The following is a 20,226-nucleotide window of genomic DNA, read 5'->3' as shown; positions in this document are numbered from 1 at the left end:
GCGGGGTGGCAGTTCTCAACGCATGATGCGGGAACGGTCCCACAGTTGCGACGCAACAGCGGGGTTACCAATGCATTGGGTCCTATGGGAGCTATGCCAGGAGCGGCCGAAAACGACGTAACAGGCGGGAAAACGCAGCACCCGGGAACGTAACAGCGTGGTTCTACTGTAGCTTGTTTGAAGCGCAGCATGACATGTGATTATAATAACTGCATGCCGCCAATGTGTCCATCATTTCTGTTTCTGGATATACGGAATGACATCTGGGAAAACTAGCAATATATGAAACAATATCAACTTGTGTGCGTGTGTCGCATGCACAGAAAAGCATTTTTTTCTCCACGAGATCTGCAATGGATCGAAATGTTTACCCAGCTTCTCTAAGAGCGTACGAATTATTCAGGTCTTTGAATGTAAATTGCAACTCGCTTTTTCGAAATACTTCAGGATCTGGAAAAAAACGAGCTGCTCCCAAATGCCAAATTTCCTGCTCCAAAGTGCTCCAAAATGAAATTTCTGGTGCTCCGAAAATTACTCCAGATCAGAAGTCTGCAGTAGCGTCACTGCTTATGTCATCTGTTATCAGTTTTTAGGAGCGAAGCTCCTTAGGCTCTCACGATGTCCGTTGTCGCCGTCGTCGTCGTAGCTCCCCGTCGCGCACGCAGCGCGCATACCGACCGCGCACAGGTGTTGCGCTGCGCCGGCGCCGCTCCGAAACCCCTCTCCGAGCACACACGACGTCATGCGCAGAACCGCTCGCAGAGCGCACGCAGCGCGCATACTGACCGCGCGCAAGTGCGCCGGCGCCGCGCCGCTGTCGCTACACTTAGCACTGCAGTATGGAGGAGCGCGAACGTAAGCGCAAACGTCGTGACTCTGATCCTACACTTTGAGAACGAGGCGCGGCAGCCCAACGGCAACGCCGCGAAGCTAGCTACGAGCACGAGAAGTAGCAGCACGCCGGCAACGGCAGCAAGACCCCGAAGCGAAAGCTCGAGCAGCAGCCGTAATCGTCCAAGGGGCTTCGCTCCATCATCAGCATTCACTTCGTGTATTGGCTGCCAATTTTTGTGTGAGCCATTCCTCAATGCCTGCGAGTTTTCAAGGAGGTTTTCATTAGAATCATGTCCCATATATTCTTTTGTAAAGACGCACTTTTGTTTCTGTATTTCACAAGTTTGGACCCAGGTTTCTTGAATGTGGCTCGTGCATGAGTAAAAAGTAAATAAATTTATATATCCTTTGGAAAATAGACGTCCTTGCTGCCTTGTGCGACGACCTTGAGAATCCTTCATTTATTTTAGCTTCGTTAGCTACCTCTTTCGTCGTCGCTGGCGCGTAACCGCTCAGCTGTTGCAGCTGGAACCTGCTTTCATAGCAAGCGCGCTGTTACATGATATAACTGTCCTTTCATGCGGACTCCTACATCGCGAAAAAGAAACTACCGGTATTTCCGCGCAAAACCGTGAACGGAATGTTTCAGTCGATAACCTCCGCGTGCGTTTCAGGTGACGCGAGCACGAAGGAATAGAGCTCACTGCACAGTACGCCTGGAGCATGCTTGCGCTACGTACGAAGCATGGAGCCCATGCGCCGCGATGAACGCATGCGCAACAGGGCAAGTCGCCGGGATACGAACTTCGCCGGTGTTTAGTCGACGGGCTTTTCTCTAACAATCGACTGTGGGAATAACCGATATGAGGAGAGATAGAGAATTAACGACATAAAAAGCCCGGTCCCGGTTCGCCCGCTTTGTTCTAGTTGTCTGCCAAGTCGAGCTACGTGATCAGCGCGGTCATGACTTGTACCAAAGAGGATACGCCGAGCGATACGTGCCTCGACGCGATACGTCTCTGTGCACCGCGATACCGCGCTGTTCAGAGGTGAAGCCATCGGATGCGGGCTCGGCCGCCGCGTGTAAGGTTGCAGGATGGTAAAATACTTTTTATACACGCAGCGAGGAACGGAATGTTTTAGTCAACAACATTCACTTACTCGCTGGGCGACGTATAGGGCGTACGCACGAAGTGTCGAAAGTGCGCACGTACAGCGGATATATAGTTGTCACGAAAGACAGCGCTTGCGTAAATCACGACGGCGCAAGCAACGGTCGACGCCGCGGGGAAAGGAATTTCGTGACGATGCCAATGGTTAAGTCGATGAACTTCCCGCCAAAGGCTATAAGGTGTAGATACAACTGAAGAGGAGGCCGATATGCCTTTTGTGTGCCAAAACGATACCGCGCGGAGATAGTATGCGGCTGTTGAAGTGCGCACTTGGGAATTATGGGGGTTGTGTGGCCCAATATGTGGGTGCGGCCCTTAGAAAATATACCCTGTATCTCTGGTTATTGCGAAGGCTTGTTCTGTACTGACCTTTATCGTGCTCTTAATGCTGATAACACCCTTTTTGCTGTGCAGGCTGAGTTCAATGGCAGGCCTGTGAAGGCAGTGAGGTCAGATTAGGACAGCAGCGAGCAATGGGGCGTAAAGTATCGCGCTAACATATCCCAAAAGATTTGTTCTCAGTCAGAAGATGTCACTGAGAAAATCGGGTTTGAAGACATTGCCCCAAAGAAATGTCAGCTATATATAAACTGCGCAAAAGAGGGTTTGGTAAGGGTTGACGATGTCCAACTATAGCTGGCAAACTCTGGAAAGAGCGGTAACCTTAGTCTTTCCATCGGCTGTCGTTGATATCTAGTACCTCCCAAAAAAGGTCCCCAAATAAAGCATGTCTGGAGAGAGTGTGGTTTTTGTGCAGCTGAAATCAGGACCTATAAACATTATTTTCGAAGTATTCTGGGAAACGAGCCGTGCAGTATCCGTGATCACGTGTCGCACAACTTAGCGCACGCGCACTTCAGCGAAAGGGTCGCAATAAAGGACGATGTGCACCACACTGCTTCTCTTATGGGTCCAAGATAGCGTCCCATATATAAGTATATAACTCGGTAAAACCCGCGTGTTATATGCGGGCTTTTACGGCACGCACTTTCCGACGTAACGCGCCGTATAAATACGCGCAATATCTACCTTCTCTCCAGCTGCCACCTCCTTTTGCGCCAGTTCATTAACGACCACCGCGCTCACGTGCCATCCTAAGCGTGACCGCGGCACGGCCGCGTCCTTGAATGTGGACCACGTTATTCTGCCTCGCTCGGCGCTTGCGGTCAACAGCCCAACTATAAACCAAGCGTGCATGCAGCTATCTCCGCAAGCCGCTGACAACGCACTGATTATTGGGCCGCAATAAAGTTCACCCGCACACTGCTTCCCCGATAGCGGGCTGGGGTGGGAGGGGGGAGTACGCCCTTCCTGTTTTCATCACTGCTTTTCTTGCACTTAATCCCCTACGGCCGGCCCGAGGGTCAAAAGGCTAACTATGTGGCCAGTGTTACGGATCGCCGCGTATTCGAATGTGCTACTCCTGAGGATGTCTGCGGTCGCCGACACGTCGATGCTGGAAGACGTCCTTCTGAAAGGTACAGTAAATAATCCTCGCGCTCTGCCGCTGTCCTTTTGATACAAATAAATCCGCATCCCAGTGTCTTTGGTCATTGAGCGGCGTCACTGCTCTTGTCGAGACTTGTTTGCGTTGAACGGGCTGTCGCAGCTGCGTGTGGATGTCAGCTGACCGTCAGAGTTGTTGCCAGGTCCAATAACAACACGCCATAACGTCTGTCATCTTGACTAGCGAGCTCGACAAACTCGACACCAGTAGTTTTCTTTGAGAGCGCAATGGTTATAATAATGTAGTCCAGATGGTATATGTGTTGTGCTTCAAAGGGATACACCTGTAAATCTCGGCGTCGGTTTTCGTGATTAGTTCGTAATTTATTCGTCTTCGTATAAGATATATGTTTGTAGGTGCTGCCAATACCGCTCTGCGGCGCTTTCGCCATTCCTCCTTTTGATAACAGGTGAATCTCAACTTGGTCAGTGGTGTCGTACCGACTCCAACTGCTTGACGGAGAACTCGGGTTGTCTGGCCGAGATATGCGCCTGCAAGATCGGTTTTGTTCTTCACGAGGACAGATGCATTCCAGGTGAGAGACAGGGAGATTCATCTTCATTGGGTAGAAAATATGCGAGAAGTTCGCTGCACAGACAGAACTCAATCGCAGCAAAAAGGATGTCGCGGTCATTGCACACATGGTGAAGATTCGACGCAGAGCGATAATAAAATCGGGTAAATGCGACAAAGATCATTTGAAGAGTCCTTAAATTCGTAATGCTGCATGGAGCGCAAACCACAAGGCAATTGCGAATACACGTAGATATGTGGAACCATTTACAAAGCTTTCGCCTCTGGCACTCCGTCATTTGTGTGTTTACCGACGAGTTGCACCATGATGCTCTGCTGCTGCAGAGCATGATGGTAGTAGTATTCCATAGCGGGCTGAAGGCCAAATACCGTAAGAAGCATGTTTTGTTTATGCCATGACAAATCCGCCTAGCCCCCGAAATCAAAAGGCAAGGAGGTGAGAATAAAACGATTCCGCAATAGGAGTGGTTTGAGGATGACACCCACCAACTCCCCCATCCCCCTTACTGTTCACGGGTAAAAGCCACAATGGTATTCTCCCCGTCATTCCCTTCAATGTTACCCGGTGGCTTATATTACAGATGAGCGAGTAAATAAAATAGCTTATTCTCCCTCATCCACCTATAGCCAACGTCTTCCTCCTCTTCCCGCCTGCTTAATCCTGAGAAACATTGCACGTGCTTCACTGCTGTACACAAAAGCTGGAGGTGAAGGAAATGTTCAGAGGTGAGGGATAAAAAATGTTGAGCAGCTACAAGATGTTCATAACTGGGGCAGAGGAGTAAAATAAAAAAGTACGGGAGACGAAAGAGACGAAAGCAATGAAGAAAAATAAAGGACAGAGAAAGGCACAAACAACCCAGGGTGCTGACTGGATTCTTGTAATCAGCTGTAAAAGGTGCACTTCTGCGCGCGTTGGCGCATTGCTTATTTGAGAAGGGAAGCGGAAAAGAAAAAAAAAAAAAAATGTTCGCTCCCCGTGAAAGCGCGCGTCCCTCGCGCGCTTTCACCCGCACATACAGCATACGGCGCGGCGATTTAATCGCCGTTTGATGTCATACGGAACCTCACGGGGACGCCGACGGCAGAAATCCGCTTTGAGTGTCCCTATAATTGCTATTGCAATAAAAGGGAAAGTAACGAGTTGTCTGTATACTTTTTTTTTTTTCATAGTATTACATTTTCTCTTTCTGCTTGTTTCGTACGGGACAAAAGCAGTCAAAGGGCATGAATGTCGACGAACGTTAAAAACTGTACGAAATTTCGTCCACCTGTGTGTGTGCCTCTCCACGTTTTATCTGTATGCTTATTGTAAAGGAAGCTAATTTACATCTGCAACCCGCAGAACCTCGCAACAGGGGCTTCTCCAAGGTGTACCTCATGAGCATCGGCTGCCTGCTGTCCATACTCATCTTCTCTATGTCTCTGTGCTTCCTCTACTGGAAACGGTGGGTATATATACATATACCTACGACGAGCCCGCTACTCCAGTCACATATATTACGTATATTGCTTACTACCACAAGGTGCCGCACATATATGCCGCGGCGCCTGGTTGGTGGTATACATGCACCAGTCCGACGAAATACATTGGTGTTCCAGTTACCTTTGTGCTTCAATGCATAAAACAGCGTTTTCCTCAAAAAGTTAACTGGAATGCCCGTGCATTTCGTCGGACACTTTGAAAATTTATATCTGGAAACTCGTTCAGTCCTGAGAATTTGTTCGAAGTGGATGCGCGCCTAGCGAACTCAGCGGCTATAATTCGTAGATTGAAAGATGTGCCGTAAAATAATGAATTAAAAGTTAATTAGCGTAATTATTCAATTTATTATTCAATTAGACGTTATAATTTCTCGTGGAAATAATGATCGCCTCATCGAGTAGTTTAGATCAACGATTAAAATTGTGCTATCTGCCACAGGCAATTTTTAAAAATTTGGTGCAGCTAAAATGAAACACCCTGTACTAGCTTCTCACATTCGCTTTTCTACGTGTGCAGGAAGCTCGACGATCGACGAAACCTAGAGGTGGAGGACAATAGCTCAGTGGTGGGCATCGCGCCTCCTCTGTGGTCGGACACGTGCTCGACCGACAAGCCTCCCTCGTACGAAGTCGCCGTCAGTAGATCTTGTTTCCGGTTCAAACTTGAATCACCGGCGCCCAGCTCATGGCATGCACTGCCCTCATCTGACAACCAGGCACGTATTACACATAGCGTCGTTGCGATATGATGTCATGCTCACTCAACACCTTGCAGTGAATCCGCATTTGGTACCAGTTGGGTCCATATGCAAATTAATTCAACTGCTTTCCAGCTGCATGCATGGCACTAAGTGAAACGAGTCACCTCCAGTTAAATTATTTTCAGCTGAATGACGTCCTTGCATGCCGTTCTGTAGTGCTGCTACAGCACAGTGAACAGCTGCGCCTCCGTCCAATATCCACTTTCAAGAAATCTTGTCCGTTCTTTTACGCATGTGTATATTTTGGAGCACCAAATAATAATTAGTTCTGAATTCCGTCAATCTTTTGCTACACCTCCAGTGTTTGCCTCACTAAAAAACGCACTGCAGACGAGGACACAAGAGAAGATGCGCAGAACACACGAAAAATGAGTATTGTGTGTCTTAAGCTGTCACAGACCCCGTGAACGAGGCGCAGACGCCGGACCAAATTCCAAAGCCGACTTATCAGCTTCCGAAAATAATCCCACGAAAGCAAGGACAATTAAGAATGGGCCCTCTGGTGCGCCAGCGAACGCCGGTTGCTGTCCAAAGACCGAGTCAGAGCCCAGAGTTGTCAAAACACAACAAAATATATTCTTCTCACGAGGCAGTTACACACACACTTGCACACTTAGGCTAGACACAACACAATACAATTAAGATGGGTATTAACAAACACAAGAAAAATAATTCACGACAAGCACTAAGAGTCCAACACGTAAAGTACAAAATAAAAAGGAGCACTAAGTGTCCAATCGTATTCACCCGTGCTGGTTGGTCTTGGAGTCAGACGATCTCGGCGTAGCTCTGGACAAATATCGAAGAAAGAACTTCCGGAAATGCAGACGCTCGATGAACTCGTCGACTAGCTGGCCGCGGAATCCTCTTCTTCCGCAGACGCTCGGTCTTCACGTTACATCTCTTCACCGGTGCAGACTGAACTCCTGAACTCCACTGAACGATTCTCGCACGGCGGTTATATAGCTTCCACAGGCGTTCTCGAACTTTCCTATCGGAGTCGTGATCTCGTAGCATGGCCAAAGCTTGGGAACCTTCTCGGCTTTTCTCGTACCTTCGACCGCCGCCGTCGGAGCGTCGTCAAGGAGGGGGGGGGGGGGGGGGGGGTTGATGACTCATCCTGTTGGCGCACGCTCACCCTGTAGCAATTAAAGTCCCTAGATCAAGGGGCTTTAGTAGCAATCTCTTTCTCGACTCGCCGGGTGAGAAGGTGTCTCGGTGTCTCTCTCGTTACCGTCGTCTCGTGTACGCTCTTCTAGACTTCTAGGCGCCGTTGTACGCGTTGCTGTTTGAGGCGTATGCGCTCTCCCCCTCTGTTGAAGTTGCCGCGGGGCCGGCGTGTTCTTTCGCTGGCTTGCGTGACACGCGGTGCGCGCTTTGATCAAGCGCTCTTTTGTGACATAAGCACTTTTAACAGACGACCCTTCGGCGTCTGTCCGGCGTCACGCAGGTCACGTGACCACGAGAGGGGGAGAGCCGCGCCGAGGGAGGGCAGGTCACGTGACCAGCAGAGGAGAGGCGTGTTCGGGGAGGCGACCAATGAGAGGGTGCGCGCTGGGGGGAGGACGCGAGCAATGAGAGGCCGCGCTGGGCGCGAGGAGGAGAGGCGATGGGTATTGGGGGCGAGGACTTACGGAGTCGCCATCTGTCGGAAGCGCCTCGCTTGCGTAGTATGAGGGATAACGCGGCGCGCTCCTCGTGGGTTTGGCTGTCGGCGCTCAATAAAAACACCACGCAGGGAGAGCCCTCCTGACCATTTCTGTAAGTAACCTCCAAACGAGGGAAGTTTCTTACTGTCAAAATAATAATCTTTGGCGAACAGAAAGTGCAGAATACTTTACAGGCGCTATCTCCTTACCGAATACGTACAGTGAACGCCAATTGCGCGTGGTCGCCGCGATGGAGTCTCCCGAACCAGCTTCTTGCGTGAAAGGTAGGCAATCGCTGAGAACAGACTATGTGAAATATGAAGCATTACAGATTGAAGCCCCAATGCAGCGATCGCACGGCTCGCAGCGACCGACTAGCTGCGCGTCTGCATGAATGTCCGCGCACGATGTTTCGCTTTCGCTGCGAGCGCGTTTTCGCACCGTACCGCTAGGTAGCAGCATATGAATATTTGACAGTACAGAAGCAACCATTGTTGCGTGGACGCTGTCAGAGCTGTTCAAAAATAATTACGGTATAACTATAGGGACTTCGACGCCTACGGCGACTTGTGATGTGCCATCGCGACGATTTTAATCATTGTTTTTTTTTTTTACCTCTAAGTTCTTGGACGTTTCAATATCGTTATTTCTCAAGTTGCGTCGCAATGTATGTTTATCGGTCTTCTCAGCGAGGAATGTCGCGCTGCTTCTTTTTGTTGATCCAGTACATTCATTGTTTGGTGCTAACACAAACATGAGCATATGCCATGCCTTTTTTTTTTAATGTGCTTCTTGCCGTTTCCTTTCCATTCTGGTGAACTTGCCAATATCTAGCATCAACAAGTTCATAGACCAAATCTTCATGACATTAACCGGGCAGCGCTCGCGGGCGAGCTTCTCAGTGGGCGCTTTCTGCTACTCACCGAACATCGCAGCCCCAACGCCGTAGCAGAAATCTTCCTCGCGGAAGTGTTTGTTACACACTCGAGTTGTAGCTGATGGCTGCTTGCCGGTTCAAAGTTTTGCAATCCAAGCTACACGCAGCTTCTTGGCCTGCGGGTACGTGTGAAGGCTGACACCGGGCTCCGTTGCGTACGCGTCCGGCACTGTGGTACCGAGTAATAACCTACCATGTAGGACGCCTTCAAAGGCAGCCACTACCTATTATAGTGCTTTCAAGTGTTGCAGACACCTGAAGCGGTAAAACACCCCAACTTAATCAGAACCGTAGCGCAGGCGGGACTAGACTTTCGTTTTCAGCTCGCTTCGGCGCCTCCGAAGCAGATGACGCGGCCGCTGTGTCCACGTGATCCCTCATACCACGTCACGCCGATGGTGGCGCCAGATTTTCCAGTGGTGGAGCTCGCCCGCAATAATAAAAAGTGTTTCTTTGCGGCGCGCCCTTTCAGATAACCAACGCGCATCGCAGATGGGAAGTACCACGAGTAGTGCGTACTCCTGAGGAAGAGGCTGCCACCGCGAGCGTCAGCGAGAGCTGGCTTGTGAACGGGCTCGTCGCTAGCTCTCATTTTGGCGCGCAAAAAAAAAAAGGGGGGGGGGGGGGGGCGCAACTTGCACGCGAAAAAAAAAAAAAAGCACTGAGAGAAGCAGAGAAGCGCAAATATGTATAGCAGCACCAACAAGGGAACACGCAGAGCTGCTGCCGACGCCGTCCGCGTTCCCGCCGAACGCGCGCGGTGTCCGTGGCTGCAGCCGATGCCTCTGGCGGCGGCTTGGCAGGTTTCGACCAGAGAACTGGACACTCGTCGAGTAGCGTTGGAAGTCGATGCCTCTTCTCGCCTCGCAACTTTTCAATATAAGTTCCTGTTGTAGATCTGTGTTTACTTGTATTTACGCATTTGCATCACGTGCACCACATGCACACGCTGGACCATCTTCACGGAGTGGAAGGGCGGTGATTTTTTTGTATAAAAACCTATTCCTCTTTGTAATACCAATTAGCCCTGATAGTAAATAACAAAAAAAATAATTATTTCGTTAACGAAGCGGAGATGTATTACGGGGAGGGGATTAGGGGGGATAGTACTAGATCATGAAAATCGCGATAACTGTCTCAATCGATGGTGTATACACCTCAACCGCAGTGTGCGTTGCTCAAGCGCATGGTGGGTAGTGGTGGTAAAACGCGTTTATTTGAATTACAGGATACGACCGCCTCTCTTGACTGTTGTCGTACGGGGAGGAAGGAGGAAAATGGAGTGTAATTACGCGGCATGAGACCTAGAACTACACCGCCAAGCCTGTTTCGTTGATCACGGTGCGAGATTATCTTTGCAGGTGATGCCGGCACTGCAACAAAACTCTCAGTACAACACAACTCTTGTTGTTGTTGTTGTTGCCTCAAAACTCTTTCTCGCGGAGCTATATCAAAACAGCTCCTCCTCCTCCTTTTTCTTTGCTGTTACCCGAGTGCAGATTTGTCGCAGACTAATAAACAAATCGAATTAGGAACACGCACCACTTCTTCGTTTGTCCTGTATATAAGGCCTTGCAAATGGCGGCGATTATGACGATTATGTCAGGACATACACCTTCTGTGATATATAGCACAAGTATCAAGCGGTAGTATAGAAAACAATAAAAGATTAATAAATATACAAAGGAAACAGATCCTAAGTAAGCCATGGAGAAAGCAAAACAAACAGTCAGCCTTTGCAAGAGTCAAATACGTAAAATGTATAAGGGACATGTGGGAAAGGACTCAACGTCAGCAAATAGAATACGTGAGAAAGGGGATATCACAAAAGTGTAACGAAATTTCTGTTTTTAGAATGTGACTTTTGATGTCTGCCAAGGCGTCAATTTTCAAACTGGGGTCAGATACAGAGCTCCGATCGAATGACAAAAATGAAGAACTAATTATTATTTTTTTAATTCAATGCCCACCCAATTCTTGGCCAATCCCCCTCCCCCCCGGTGGAGATGTGCCATTTGTACAGAGGATCATCATCATCAACATCGTCTGTGAAAATTTCTCCGTCACCCAATGGTTATGTATTATCGGTTTAAGAGGTGTTGGTATTATTCACGTACTTCGCCATCAGTCCGGTTCTTTGAAGCATCTTCAGACTGTTTAGTGCCGGCGTTAGGCATTTATAACGCCAACAGCGTGCATCGCAAACTTAAAATAGCATTTCTTCCAGAAAAAAAAAAAGGAAAATCAGATACGCATTATTTATCTTTACTTCTTGAGCTGGAAGAGGCATCTGTGGCGCGGTTGCAAACAGCAGCGTCGGGCCAGCAGCATGTTCTGCTGTGTACGACTACAATATTCTAGTACACTGTAGGACGATGAAGGGGCTTAGCGTGACGCACGCGGCGCACGCGGATAATCGCAGACTTCGAAGGGGGGGGGGGTTCAGGTTGCTCGTGAGGCTCGAGCTAATGGAAACGCGTTAACAAATACGACTTCTTCCAGTCGAAATCATGTTGAAGCTTACCGATGGCACTTCAGTGGAAGGTGTCGTTATGAAATAGAACGATGCGAAAAACTTTTTTTCTATGCGCAGGTTTCCATCGCCTTGCCGCCAGCCTACGAAGAAGTAACGCAGCACGAGAAGCGCCATCATGTCCGGAATGCAGCTAGCCGAGCTTCGATTTAGACGCACCTAAGACTTTCCTGCGGCGTTCCGCCACGGAGGCTAAAATCTCGGCGGCGCGACTCGTCGGTGTGCAACCACGTGCGACCAACGACTCGTGCCGAAAAAAAGAAACAAACTATGCGGAGATGTTGAAGTGCAGCGTTTTATTTTTTTTTTTTTTTATTTGCTGCCTTGAAGTGAGGCCGACTCAGCGGCGGCGGATGAGGAGAGCGGCCAGGGAGAGAGCCGCTGCAAGGATAGCGGGCGAGGCAAGGCCTCCCGCCGAGCTTCGGACCGGTACGCCCAGGGCGGGCGCCAGAGTGGATTCTTTCTTGTCCCCGGCTTCGTTGAACATGGCCGCGGCCACAGTGATGCGGGTGTCGTTGTGGAGAGTCTTGATGCCGTCGTCCGCGGCGAGGAAGTTGGGTCCCTGGACTCCGGCCTGCATCTTGAGGTGCTCCTCGGGCAGGCACATGCCGCCGCGCTCGACACTGTTGTTGGCGCACGCGCAGACGTCCTTGAGGCAAGCGGCTCCGGCAGCGTGGCATTCGCTGTTGGCCTTGCAGGGCTGTCCGATCAGGTTTCCGGCGGTGGTCTGCAGCTTGTCGCAGGTCTTTCCGTCCAGGGACCGGACAAACCCGAGAGCGCAGTCGCAGATCAGACGGTCTGTGCAGACGGCGTTCGGCTGAGCGAAGACGCACTGCTCGGAGTAGTCGCAGGGCCAGCCGAGGCCGGCGGCGGCGCGGCAGGTCAGGTGCTTGGACTTGAGGCTCACGGGCTGGGATGGCTTGCAGAGGCAGTGACCCTCGCTGCACGAGGCCCCGCGAGGCTCGCACTGGGCGTTGCTCGTGCAGGTGTCCTCGATGATGGAACCCAGTGCGATGGTTGCCTTGGTGACCTGCGCGTCGACTAGGGCCGTGCATTCGAAGACGAACTTGCCGTTGTCGGAGGGAAGCCTCTCCAGCTGGTTGATGGTGATCTTGGAGACCTTAACGGGAACGTCGTTCTTCACGGTGCTCAGGGTGGAGCGGTCGATGAAGTTCTCCAGGGGACGGCCGTTAACGGTCCAGGTAATGCTGGCATAGTCCTTGTAGCCGACCGTACAGAGCAGCTCCATGGGACCAGAGTCGGCCTCGGGCTCCTCGGCCGCGATGTAAGCCCGCGCGTACTCTACCTTAAGACCAGCCAGGGCTTCGAGCCTGCTCGCGGAAGCAGCCTGATCGGGCCTCTGCTGGGCGTAAGCCTCCTGGGCAACTCCGGCAGGGCCCATGTCTTCCTCAACAAGCTTGCGGACCTTACGTGCTCCGGCCTTGAAACCCTTGTGGCGGCGCATGCGGAACTTACGGCGCTGCAGCTTGCCAATGTCCTGTTCCAGCAGCTGCTTCGAAGCCTCATCAGAGTCGGGTTGCTGCTCCAGGCCAAAGACCGGGTTCACGGGGCTGCGTTCAAAAAAAGACTTGTGAGCCGAAGCCGCACCTGCAACTGCGGAGCCGTTCGGGGCGGGAACTCCCGCGGCCGCCGGGGCGTTGGGAACTGCGGCAGGGTTCTGCTGGGTAGGGGCCTTGCCAACATCGAACGCGGCTCCGGATCCGTTGGTAGGACTAGCGAGGCTTAGCTGCTGCACGGGCGCCCGGTGGAACGGTCCCTCGAGCAGAGCCCGCTGACGGTCCGCATCGTAAGGGGCCGCGGGCCGTAGGCTGCCGGCGTCCCCGAGCCGAAAGTGGTCCTCATGAAAGTCGGCCCGAACCACCAGGGCCAGGGTCAGGCCAGTCAGCACTAGGCGCAGGGCCATGGTCCGAGGAGTGAGAGTAGCTGACGTGTCACCGCTCCGCTAGACAGGCCAGATCTGATGGCACCGGCACCGAATCTCGCCCTGGAGCGTGGCACGCGGTGGCTCGCACTGTGCTGGCACGCTCCGCGTGCACGGTGACGTTCGCCTACTGGTCTAGGAAGACGACGAAGTGCGCATCGCGCGCCAAGCGAAATTTTTTAAACAACGGCTACGAACTTTGCGAACAGGTCACGCGCCTTTACTTCGCGGGAGACTCGAACGGGCACGCGCCCTGTGTTCTTTTTTCTCTATGTACAATTTCTTTCGCGCACCATTCAATGACGGAAAACGGGAAAACTGTACGACATGGTCGCGACAAAATAAGCAACAAAACCCTATTCTGCAGTACAACAGCAGTTACGCGCCTCGGCATGCATATACGTGTGAAACGTGTGAACCAGGCAGCACTTGTTCGCAAACATTGGCCGACAGGTGCACATGTTGCAATGGAAAAGAAGAAGATACGAAAGTACATCCTGATATGATGAAATGTGTAAAATGTTGCTGGAAAAGAAAATGTGATGCAACAGAGCGTTGTGTTCTTGTCCTGCATAGAGACGCTGGCATGAGGTCACTGCTAATAGCAACCTAGCAAAGCAGGTTAGGAAGGCTAACTATCCGTACAAGTTGAGATGACCACCGCATCGCTGACTATTTAGAAGCCCGATACACGGCGATAGAAACAATAATACGTGATTTAAGTTCAATGAGGTATGGTCAAATCGGTCCTCGGTGTTGCCGGGCTGTCTTCGTTGCCCCGCTAAAGTTTCACCTCCCGGGCTACGCCTCTCGCACTACGGGGAATGTGACTTGTTCAGCTAAAAATTTTGTGATTAGATCTTGCGTACTTGGACGGCGGACAGAGGAGCGACTTCATAAACGGCAGAATACATCCGTTTACAATACTGACGGTTGGAACGCGGCATGATTTCATCAGTTTCACTACGTCGCTGCAAGTCTGCATTATAGTACTTGTGAAATAGCAGTTTCAGGTGTCAAAGCCGTTGGCTAAACCAAGAGTACGAGAGCCTGATGTACACAACGACCGTCGCCTGTCGCTCTATTTAAATATGGTAAAGCAATATACCGTATTTACGTAACTATAGAACCCCACAACGATGGTGGGGACGTACGCTGGACGCCATGGCCGATCGCTTTCTTTCATTTTCGTTTAGCATATGGGCTTCGTTGTTTGGAAATACGATTGAGAGCGTTGCAATCCAGACGCGGAAGCGTGCCGCGATGTCGTTATTTTTTTTTTTTCATATTTCGCGGGCTTTGTTCAGAGCACGCTGGGGAAAGCCACATGAAAGAACGTCATGGAAACAACTTGATTATAGCGTTTATAAGCACGCCTACAACTTGTTGAATATGACTTATGTCATCAGAAAAATAATAAAAAATGCAGTGTTAAGAATAACTAATTAGCCGACTAATTGCTCTTCACAAAATAGTTTGAGTAACCTCAAGACGACTACGAACAATATGTTGCTGGTGTAATTTGTCTAAGGTGTACCACTCTATTTTTAAGACAAGGTCTTCTTTGCTGAATTCGCACGGGTTTGGCATATCTGGGATCTGGGTATCTTGCAACCACTTCCAGAAATAAAAACGGTTGGTTATGTAACTTATAGATGACGTGTGATCATAAGATTGGTATGAAATGACAGTTCTCCATCTCGAGAACACGTAGCAATAGCCAGCAACTGAGAATATAACCAAGAAGGAGTATAATTAGCCGTAAACACTTGGGGCTAATAGGCCATATTCCTCGCAGCGCTTGTATGTATTTGGCTCCACTGGCAGCAATGCATCGTCGTTCTCTATGGATTTACCCCGGTTCAATGCCGAATTATGAATATGATAGAGATGGAGGACAGAAAAACACAACACAGCCATGCTCATATAATCCACATTTAGTCATCAAATCATATGATCAACATGCACGTTGACTTTGTCTTCTTTAGCGTCGACATTTGGTTGACACAACTTCTTTTTTAAGTTTGATTCTAGTTAAATGAAACATCCGATATATCATCTAACTGACAGAACAGTGGCACCCTCATTTGTGCAAACAAAAACATAGAAAGAAAAACGTCGGTCATGAGATAAATTGTGGCTTTTTAACCCCACAAAGCCAAAACCACTCCAAATCAAGGAAAATTAGAGCAACTTGTTCACCTTTATTTCTGGGCTATTGATCGATTAACGAGCTTGCGATAACACTGAAGCCTGGGCAGGCCGCATACTAACCCAGAAATTTGGTGGGGGGAGGGGGGGGGGGAGCATGGTGCCCGGTGTGCCTCCCCCCCTGGCTACGCCCCTGCGCATACCCACAGGGGCGCATAGGGACCAATTAACATGTCATTTGGGAATACGAAGCAGTGGAAGAAGAAGGTACGCCCGAAGTGCTTTAGTGCTTCCACTCGGCAATCTATTCAAGCAAAATGGCCGAAAACCAAGGCAGCGTGAAGACGTTCCTGTCGGGAAGTCCGAGTGGCCTCACTCGCGACAATATCGGTCACGGTATCCGTGGATCCACCGCCGCGGCTGCGGCTCGGCAGTCAGCTGCACCTCGTGACAACGGAACGTCGCCGTTCAACGTCCCGTCATCTCTCGCGCTGGACGATGTGCAGCGAGAGCAGACGCGACGCAGACGGCGCGTCATCATCGGCTCCGCGCTCTGGCTTAGCTTCGTCGGCCTCGTCCTTGTGGCGCTGATCGTGAAGGTTCTCACCGCTGACGTGGACACTGGTCCAGCTGCGCTGGGGTACAGCGGGCAGAGAGCGGGCCGTCATTGGACGGAGCGCCAAAATAATTCGTCCCTCGCCAATGAGTGACACTTGCATCGAAGCGACGAGAACAAATGGATAAACAAGCGCCACATACGTGTTAAACTTTTGTACTGAAACGGGCACTTTCTGGAAGTCCGTTTTGTTTTCCGTTGGCGGGCATGGCGGCGCATTGTTCAGGGAACGCGGTGACCAGGGAAAGCAAGCGGATAAGAGACACGCACAGTCTCACTAGAACCGCACGAGAGTTAATCGAAAGAACCACAATTAAACGATCGCATGACTCCTGTAATTCGCTCACGTTAGAAAGGAGTAATTAGTGATTTGTGTACACCTGATGCCTACGGCGGCTTCTCACAATAAAGAAACGTTGCCGTGTCACGTGTCTCTTTTACCGTCTCAAGATTTAAAAAAAGGTTTAAAAAATGGGTGTACATTAAAATGTGACTGCCTCCAAATCTTCCATTAGACAACTGCTCCTAAGGCTCTAATAAAAATGAATTACAGAAATTTTGTTAAATAACTTTCTGAAGCTCACGTTATATTCCTCTCCAATCACGTCGGGTACGTCCCTCCTCCGGCCGTCAGATGAAAAACTCTACGTCTGATTGTGCTAAACGTAAGCTGCGAGAGAATTGGCAAAAAAGTCAGCAGGTGATAGCGCATGCGAATCAAATTTTCGGTATATAGGGATAACTGTTAGCCCACTGTTAAGATTCCGTAATAGCATTTCAGGTTTGTGAAACCGGTGATTACTTCGGCGTGAAAACAATCGACAGTGACACGCTGGAAGCACTTATAAGTACTCTCGACGGTTTATTATGAAGATAACACGAATGATGCTTCGCTTCAATTTGGCATCACCGTCACGGCAGTCTATATACAAATGTAGGACAAGTACTTTCAGACGACTGAGTCAGGATCGCAGCGGGCACATATGTCATTGGTATATAATGATCAACTTTCAACTCTCTAAAAAGTACATGCAGCTTGCAGCCGCCAGCGGTCATCTGGCCTCGTGGAAGAACGGGGCAGACGCGGTAGCGACTTAGAACTGGTGCATGTCTAATGCGAGTCGAGACGTGGCCTCATTGCGACGTGGCATCGTTCACGGCGCTCGTGTTCGCGACATCGGCGACTCCAGGAGACTTCGTCATCGTCGTCGTCGTCGCCACCGCATTGACGTTGTCGCCAGTGTCGGCAGCGGACGGTGCTCGACTCACAACGTCGGCAAGCGACTGCTGACTGTTGAGGGACTTGACTATGGTCCCTAGATTGACCGTCGACGAAGAGGGCTGCCCGGGTAGTCGCGACGTCCCATTTCCGAGGACCATTCGCGTGAGCATGAGCGCGACAGCCGAGCCGACCGTGAGCAGGACGAGCAGGAAGCAGATAAGCGCCCTTAGGTCCTTCTGCGCGTGATTCCGCTGCAGAGTTCGCAACACCTGCGAGATGCTGGTACCAGCTGGCTGAAGGACCTGGGTCGTCCAGGGGTTCTGGTACGGAGGAGGCGGCCACACAGTCTCCATTTCGCTTCTTCTTTTACTTTCTTCATTTGCATGCAAGCAGCGGCGTGCCTCCAGCCACTTAATTTGATCGTGGTGTGTAGTCCTAACTGATACACGCCTGTCACACGGTAAATCATAATTCTCGACCGTGATTGGCTCCCTACCGCAACTTAATTACGCAAAGGAGCCAATCGTGATCGAGAAATTCAATCTCGATCACGAACACTTTCAAAATTCATTTAAGGTTGCCTGTGGCAGATAGCCCAATTCTAGTTAATGAGCTGCTCTTCTCGAAGAGGCGGACATTACTTGCGCAAAATAATGAAACGTATAATCGACTAATCAGAAAAAATTCACTAATTAAGTTTCTAACTAATTACCTGATGGTCCATATTGCGATTTACAAATTATAGCCGCGGAGTTCGCAAGGCGGATCCACTTGGAATTTATTCTCAGGATGGCACCAGTTTCGAGATATTAACTCCCGAACTTTGCGGATATATGCATTGGCGTTCCAGTTAGTTTCTTAACAAAACGTCGTCTTATGCATTGAAGCACAAACTGGAACGCCAATGCATTTCTCCGCCTAGTTCGGGAATTAATATCTCGAAGCTGGTGTCACCCCGAGAATTCGTTCCAAGTGGATCCGCCTAGCGAATTAACTCCACGGCTACAATGTGTAAATTACAATATGGGCCATCAGGTAATTAGCTAACACTTTAATTAGTGCATTTTTGTTAGTTATTACATTATGCATTTCAATTTCTTGTGCAAGTAATGTCCGCCTCTTTGATAGGTCAGAGCTCATGTACTAGAATTGTGCTATCTGCCACAGGCAACCTTTAAGGATTTTTGAAAGTGTTCGCTGAAACACCCTGTATATATGACGTGCGCACGGGGCAGATAACTATACTACTCTGCAGCCTATACGAATCTGTTGTCTCGACTTAAACAAAGCAATCTATTATCTGGCCAGGCTCAGCACGTTTGCGCCCCCTTTGAACGACGTGCATGCAGTGCATGTATCGCATGCACTTCATCCGCTCCAGCAACGAACACAAAACGCTCTGTCGTTGTCATGGTGGACCGGATATCTGAAAGCAGTTGTTTCTCTTTTACAAGCTCGTCAACTCACCTGGAATCGATCCAGTTGCGAACGGCATTATATGTACCGAAGGGTACACTGTTAAAGGGAACACTTGAGTGCAGAGCATGTCCGGATTTTCCTCTCTCACAAGAGTACAATCGCCTAAATTTGCAGCAGATAACTTGTGGTTGGCTATAGCCTTGACTCCTTTCGACACACTGCGAAGTGCACTGAAATTGCTTCCGCAGCCTCTTGAAGCTAGGGCGCCAGCAAAGTGAGAGGTGCACGTTACAGTGTTCCCTTTAACACCGGAGCGCGCTGTATACATACCAAATTAATGTAAATAAGCCTAAATGTGTGAGCGCGCGCGCCCACGCGCGCGTGAAGTACGTATATAAAACCTTATAATAAATTAGACGGTTTACCCAGAGCACTTAAATTTGGCCCTTAATGATCGCTAGCACCTATAGGCTTATACCGACTCATTAAAAAAAAAAAAGTGGGGGGGGGGGGGGGGGGTGAAAAAAGCAGATCGCACGCCCTGTGGGAATCGATGTTATATATACGAAGCAGTGTGAGGGGAGCCTACCAAGTTAACGAAATGACCATGAGAGCACCAAGACGTAGGCGGTCGTTTCATGACCTACATGGCACGCATGTCATGACCTATCATTTATGTTCGTCATAGACTCTTGTCATACTATGCCAATTTTAGTACCTACCAAGTTAACGAAACGACCATCAGAGCACCAAGACGTAGGCGGTTGTTTCATGACCTACATGGCACGCATGTGATGACATTCATGTCGTGACCTATCATTTATGTTCGTCATACACTCTTGTCATACTATGCCAATTTTAGTACCTACCAAGTTAACGAAACGACCATCAGAGCACCAAGACGTAGGCGGCTGTTTCATGACCTGCATGAGACGCATGTCATGATATTCATGTAATGACCTATAATTTATGTTCCTCATACACTCTTGTCATACTATGCCAATTCTGGTACACGACCATGAGAGCACTGAGCAGGCGGCTAGATAGATAAATAGATGGATACTGTCGAAGTGGCGAATGTCCGAAAAAAAAAAAGAAAAAAAAAACTTTCGGGGTTTTACGCGCCACAGCCACGATATGATTATGAGGCACGCCTTAGAGAGGGGGACTCGAATAATTTTGATCACCTCGACCTCGTGCCTATAAGCTCGACCTCGAACCCGCGACCTCGAGCTTATAGCGGGGCAACGCCATCGCGGCGGGTTCAGTGCATTTCTCGCAACCGTTTGAATCGTTCCTTTCAACATTTCTATTCTGTATGCTGACTTCATGTCCATACTTGGACTAACCTAATTTCATAACCATGAAGAATAGTTGTAACACTGTTTTGATTTCTAATTAACGTTTGAAGGAACGTGAATTGTCGGTGCGTTCCAACACAGCTACACCATAACAGTACTTGCA

The 20,226-nt window shown here is 49.7% G+C and overlaps 2 protein-coding genes across 2 annotated transcripts; one reads left to right on the top strand and one right to left on the bottom strand.

Annotated features, from left to right (window-relative positions):
- Window positions 1–2,812: 2,812 nt before the first annotated feature.
- On the top strand, window positions 2,813–11,700 carry LOC119461024 (uncharacterized). Its single transcript, XM_037722202.2, has 5 exons — window positions 2,813–3,484; window positions 3,923–4,048; window positions 5,393–5,495; window positions 6,050–6,248; window positions 11,473–11,700. Exons 1-5 carry the CDS (start codon window positions 3,385–3,387, stop codon window positions 11,563–11,565), a joined length of 621 nt encoding a protein of 206 aa, XP_037578130.1. The 5' UTR covers window positions 2,813–3,384; the 3' UTR covers window positions 11,566–11,700.
- Window positions 11,699–13,315, bottom strand: LOC125947522 (uncharacterized; the record flags this gene model as incomplete). The annotated part of the gene is made up of 1 exon (XM_049672417.1): window positions 11,699–13,315. A coding segment is annotated over one exon (1,563 nt), but the record flags the coding sequence as incomplete, so codon positions are not given.
- Window positions 13,316–20,226: the final 6,911 nt, after the last annotated feature.

The sequence above is a fragment of the Dermacentor silvarum genome, chromosome 8 (assembly GCF_013339745.2).
Source record: "Dermacentor silvarum isolate Dsil-2018 chromosome 8, BIME_Dsil_1.4, whole genome shotgun sequence".
Lineage (NCBI taxonomy): Eukaryota > Metazoa > Arthropoda > Arachnida > Ixodida > Ixodidae > Dermacentor > Dermacentor silvarum.
The sequence above is the reverse complement of the archived record's forward strand: the minus strand, read 5'-3'. Positions and strand labels throughout refer to the sequence as shown.